Source organism: Sycon ciliatum, chromosome 13, assembly GCF_964019385.1.
Source record: "Sycon ciliatum chromosome 13, ocSycCili1.1, whole genome shotgun sequence".
In the NCBI taxonomy this organism is placed as follows: Eukaryota; Metazoa; Porifera; class Calcarea; order Leucosolenida; family Sycettidae; genus Sycon; species Sycon ciliatum.
The window spans coordinates 5,969,201-5,975,200 of NC_088655.1; the positions used below are offsets into that span (position 1 = coordinate 5,969,201).

Consider the following 6,000-nt stretch of genomic DNA (forward strand, 5'->3'; position numbering starts at 1 on the left):
GGCTCATCTTTCCTGCAACAATGAGTCCACAACCGACAAGTGTGAAAACAGCAAACAGCTTCTGGATCGAAAACGTTCAGATCCTTTATTGTTGAGACACTTGAATGGAAGAGCCATGCCTTTGGTTTAAATATTCTGCTCTCTTCTCCAATTGAGCAACGTCCGAAATGTCCATACAAAAATTGTCTATGCCCGATGGAGCCCAAGATTTTCGGAAACTTTCAGAGAACTCGCATCTGTTTTCTCCATCTCCAGACTTTGCTCTCCAGAGATCTGATAATAGAATCAGCCTGGTCGGCATTAGCTGCTTCTTCTTTGTTTGTCGCAGAAACAGCAGCGCACACTTCTGACTGGCCTGTGCAGCCACTTCTCCAGTAGATTACCAAGGTTCTCAGCCCGAGACCGAACACATGGAGGTCAGGCATGGTTCCATCCTCACTAACGAGATATATCTTCGAGGCCGCTCATAACACCCTAGTACGTACTATCGGTCGCCAATTCATTTGAAGTAGCATTAGCACAATTGCTTTAAAACACTCTTTTGACCATTTTTTAGCTGCATGCTATGATATTGCAGAGAGTGTGTTGCTTAAAATCACCTTTCCTCAAATCTCCTCACCACAAATTAGATTTTTTTGTTTGCGTTTCCCATCTCTTGTTGTTGCAAATACAGACCAGCCGTTCAATGTCATGATCATTGCGACCTTCCGCGACGAGATTAAGAGAGAGGATCATGGAAAACTTGCTGCAAAGCTTGCCACAAGCTATAGTAGTGTCAAGAAGGAGTTTGGTGATAAACTCCACTTTCGAGGACGCTTTGCTATCAATGCCACCGTCAATGACGCAGACTTCGATCGCCTGAGAGTAAAACTTTCTGAGGTCTGCAGAGATATCCTGAGCGTAAGTAAAACTGTAAACCAGATTTTAATTACTACTAGTGGAGAAACTAGGGGATAGTAAAGGGATCAGGAAAGATAAAGTGTGATAGAGAGAGGCAAAGATGCAAAGATGGAAAGATGGAGAGAAAGAGGGAGAAGGATAAAGAGATAGATAATGAGAACGAGAAAGAGAAAGAGAAAAAACAAGAGAGAAGAGACTGAGAGAAAGAGAGGCAGAAAGAGATGAAGAGAAAGATGGACAGAACGATGGAGAGAAAGAGTTAGGGAGACAGAGAGTGAGAGTGGGAGTTTAAGAGAGACGGAGATAGAACTGCAATGCACACCAGTGGAGTTCTTTCGAAAATCGGCACCAGAACACAACCCCAGCCAGGCCCAGACAACACCGAAGTGCGAAAATGAGAAACAGTTTAAAAGATGCGTTGCTCGAAGAAGCCAGCCAGCCACTGCATGCCGTACCAGCACGATGGTGCACGCCCGCACACAGCCAGAATCAATGCACGTGTGGTAGCAGCGCAGGGGAAAGCAAAATGGTTTGACATTCGGGTTGTCATTCAGCCGGCTCAAAGTCCCAATCTAAATTTCGACGACTTGGTATTCTTCCACAGCCTGCAGGCAGACTTGTCACTTGTGACAAAGGAAACCAGAAAGAAGCTTCTGCAAGCTGTGGAAACATGTTGGCATGAATACCCAGTTGCCAAGATGAGGAGCATTTGGCTGTGTCTGTGTGCCTCTTTCCATCACGGCATTCTGGAGAGTGGCTGAGACAACAACTACCAGCGCCACTGTGGAGGTCGTCAAGCTCACAGTTCTGGCAAAGAACTTGGCGATCTCCATGATTAATTAGTGTCTTGGCAACTTTTAAAGGCTGCGGAACAATAACGAGAGTCAGCGAGGATGCAGACTCAATGTCATCATGGAGTGAGTCCTCATCAGATTCAGAAGAAGAGTGAAGCTGGACTACTTTGAAACGAGCTGTGTGACATCTGTAAATAACTAATCTCTCATATGCTGCTGTGTTTTCCACTTTTCAAAGTGTGTTTGTAGCCATAAAATGCTTATGACTGAACTGTAAATATGCAATGAAGTTTTGCATGCGGAGGAAGTACGTCATTAGTGGATTGGGTTCGTTCTCAGTGACGTATACATACGTCATTAACGATAAAAGGTTTAATCATGTTTGTGAACAGAGAGTACTTTACCCACTGTGTTGATATGCATGTTCAGAAATCTTGCAAGCAACCCAAAGTGCTCGGGCAGGCAGAGGAAATACTGGCACAACTGCATGACAACATCCAAGCGCCATTCTCAACAAGTCGGGAGTTTTCTCGACAGCTTTGTGCTGCTAGCCACGTAGAGTATGATGACAATGCAGACAGCATCAACACCGAACAAATCCGTCGATATCGCAAGATCCTCAATGCGTATGGGCTGGTATGTAAATACTCTGCAGATTGAGTAATTTCAATTTGCTTGCAGTAGATGTATTTCATGTTATGATGTATGTCATGTACGTCATGTACATCTCTAAGGGGTCGTTGCAAAAGTGTTTTATCGTCCCTGAAATGAACATCGCTCATTTCTTACTCGGACACCCTCCACTCCCTATGAAAGGAATGCAGCTTGCTATGCTGGATGATGAAAATTGCATGCATGTATATGTAGTCATGTACATATGTATAGTATCGGTCGACTTGTGATTTTTCCAGATTTTTTGGAAACTGGCACCCTAACTTTTTGGTGTCTCCCGCACATAGTTGTAGATATCGTGAAAACAACAGTACATTCGGCATGGTGTGACCCGTGCAATTACTCCTTGCCACATTTGAGGGCAGAAAGACCCAAGAACAGGGAAATAAAAATTCAGCCAGGTTTACAAAATTTGGAGAGGTATGCATGGCAAAGTATGTGGAGAAGCAGATCCCAAAAACATATTCTTGAAATTTAAAGTGGATTTTTGATCCTCAATTCGGCCCAAATCGAACTTTCAAAAGCCAGCGGGACAGTTTCCAATGAATGGACTGTAGTGTCGGTCGACTTGCGATTTTTGCCCCCTCCCCCCCCCCCCCCCCCACCCCCTCCAACGAACGATGCTCGTTTCAGGGTCGACAAAAAAAGACTTTTGCAACGACCCCTAAAGTGGATTTGTTCTTATCCGTTGGTTTGAGGGAAAGATGCAACCGGTTCCATTTGTTCCTTCTTTTTATCAAGCCCATATCTAGAACACTATGATGCCCATCCTGCCATAAGCTGTAGTTTATTATCTATTATTCAGTGGTAGACCAGCTATACACCGATACTAGTGGGTGTAAGGCTGCTGGAAACTTCAAGATGAAGTAAAAATTGTGGAACAGGTTTAGTGTGTTGCTGTGCACAATATGGCTAGCTGAGGCTTGACAGCAGGGGACATCACCTACAGATTGCTGGCTTTAGGCTGATAAAGAAATGATTGACAACGGGTGAATTGTGCTTTGCACCTTTGATGAATTGATCTTCAACAGCGAGTTTCTATGAGGATGTGCTGCATAGTCCTGCTTTGGCTGGCACCAGAGGGTTGCATTTGTGTCCATGAGAGGATACGGCACTTATTTCCGTGCAGCTCAAGCCAGGGCATCTGTACTCCTTTCCCTTACATCCATTTCTTTAAAACTTAGGATGGTTCATTTAACAGTTTCGCATTGTCTCTCAATGTGGGGTCAGGGGAAGTGTGCTGTCATGACGCTTCGATGATTGGCTGGTTGACTTGCTTTGTTTTATTTTATTTTGGAGGTTTTTGGCCTTTTTAATATCCATCTGTCTGCGCATGCGTGTGGAATGTGTGTGCATCCATGTTTGGGCATGTATCGTGCGTCGGCTTACAACTATGTGTGTTGCCGTGTGTATGTATTTGCATATCGTGTTTTTGTTTCTAGATTGTTTCTTTCTCATCCCCTGAGCTGGACGACATCATCGTTAACCGACCCAACTGGTTGCTCTCCACGGTCATTGGTCTCATTCTCGCACCACCTGGGCTTGACGATGAAGATATGCTGCACTTCATAGATGGTGTTGCGAATGTCCAGGAAGTCCTTGGCAAGCTTAACAGCTGCGAGGGAGCAGAAGGTCAGGGCCCTCTGCTGCTGCAGATGGTGATACAACTAGGTGTGTTGCTGCAGGAGAAAGAAAGGATCCTGGCACCCAGCCGTCTTCCGACCGCTGACAACTGCCTCGGCTCACTGGCCAAGAAAGATTCATCATCTCAGTCGGCGTGCGCAGGAGTCTCTTTCACGACTCAGCACTGCTTCTCCACTGCTCTTGTTATCCGGCTACAGACAGAGCTGTACGCCTATTTCCACGAGCTTCACGGCATTCCTGCTGAGCTCTGGAAGAATCTGGTGGTAGTGGCTCCAGTCCATTCCCCAGCCCGTGGTTGCATCTCCGTCACGGACAGCCTGCGCCAAGCTGTCGCTGTTGTCCATGCGCCAGTTGAAGATACGCTAGATGGCTATTGTCTGCTGGCTCTGTTGCGCATGGTGTTTGATAGGCTGGCAGCACAGTATAGCCCGGGCACTAATTACTCCACGAGCATCCTCAGCTCCGCTTCCATTCGTCAGCACCTCCACGAGCCAAGTACCAAGTTTGATTTCGCTGTGTACGATGCAGAGCAAGTCAGATCATCTGTAGCAACACAGGGTCATCTCTCCACTAGCCACCTTTACGTCGATCGTGCCCCGCTTCTTCTCAAATGGCCAGTTAACCATGCTTCACTGCTCTCTGCACAGTCCTTTGAGTCCGTCCGAGAAAGCCTTGGTGAGTCCGACCTGCCTGCACTGGCCACCTGCCTGGGCCTTACATCATCATCTTCATCACGTGGGCACAGTAATCATCTACACGCTGCAGCAGCATTGGTCCACAGCTGGGCAGTTACCGACTACCATCACACCTCGACCAAGCTTCACCAGCTGCTAGTGAAATCACCGAACGCCCAGCGCTTTGCAAAGATCTGCAAGGTGCTACGGCAGCATGAAGAACTGGTGAGTGTGATCGCCTGTTGCATACCCCCTCTCTCTCTCTGTCTCTCTCAGTCTCCCTCAGTCTCTTCCTCTCTCTGTCTATCTCTTTCTCTCTCTCAGTGTCTCTGTCTCTCTGTGTCTCTCTGTCTCTCTCTGCCTCTCTCTCTTTCTCTCAGTCTCTCTGTACTTCACCCCCCCCCCCTCCCCCCTCTCTGCCTTTGTCTATCTGTTGATGTATGCAAGTTGTTCCACCATTTTACTCAACAAAACATCTGTCACCTTCCATTCACACATTGACAATTCACAATGCTTTCTCAGCCGTGTTATTCTTCTTTATTTGACTCTCAGTGGTGTGGATGATATTGACACTAACTGATGTTGATATCAGAGCCATGTTTGGTGCTTGTTTGTATCCTTGTTACTCTCCGCACTGCAGCTTGCCACCGATTTCCCGGACATATTCCGGAAGCGTCGGGTGCAAGTCGTCGAGCCGGTCTCCGCCGAAGCTACTTCCTCCACTGTTCCACCAGACTTGTCAGTGTAACAGGTTTAATCAAACTTGAAAAGTAAGAGGCCTGGTTGAGCGTGCCTCGACCAGTTATATACAAATGTGATAGTATACATGTGGCAATGGCGCCAATGAAGGTGCTAATAGACAGGCGTAAGACGCATGAGGTGCGAGGGAGTGTAAAGTTATAGAGAACAGGGGAAAACTGTTACATCATCCCCCTCCTATGGAGAGGAAGGAGCTTATAACCCAAATGCTCAAGTGGAATAGAGTACAATAAGCGCAAACACGTGCGAGACGAAAAAAGGCTTTGCACTGAAGTAACACAATAAGATGACTGAAACTCCATGCAAATTAAAGTGTAATAAGCTCAACAAATGTGTAAGGTGAAACTAGAAGTTCAACTGCAAAACTCAGCGGGCAGAAGCCAAGGTTTTGTACTTCTGAAGTGGAACAATGTCATTACCAGATTCATCCAACAAATAATGTTCAGGCTCCCAAGTGGCATCAGAGTAGCCTTGCCACTTGACTAGGTACTGAAGCTGATTCTGCCGGCGGCGGTGACTGAGAATGTTCTCCACCACATAGCGGGCATGACCATCAA

At 46.5% G+C, this 6,000-nt stretch overlaps 1 protein-coding gene across 1 annotated transcript in view; it reads left to right on the top strand.

Moving 5' to 3' along the window:
* Positions 1-5,432, top strand: part of LOC135829090 (uncharacterized) — a 210,879-nt gene extending 205,447 nt beyond the window's left edge. The window contains exons 15-18 of the mRNA XM_065341495.1: positions 674-900; positions 2,124-2,330; positions 3,809-4,909; positions 5,325-5,432. Coding sequence (XP_065197567.1) covers positions 674-900; positions 2,124-2,330; positions 3,809-4,909; positions 5,325-5,432 — 1,643 coding nt within the window. The remainder of the gene's footprint in view (positions 1-673; positions 901-2,123; positions 2,331-3,808; positions 4,910-5,324) is intronic.
* The last annotated feature ends 568 nt before the right edge of the window (positions 5,433-6,000 follow it).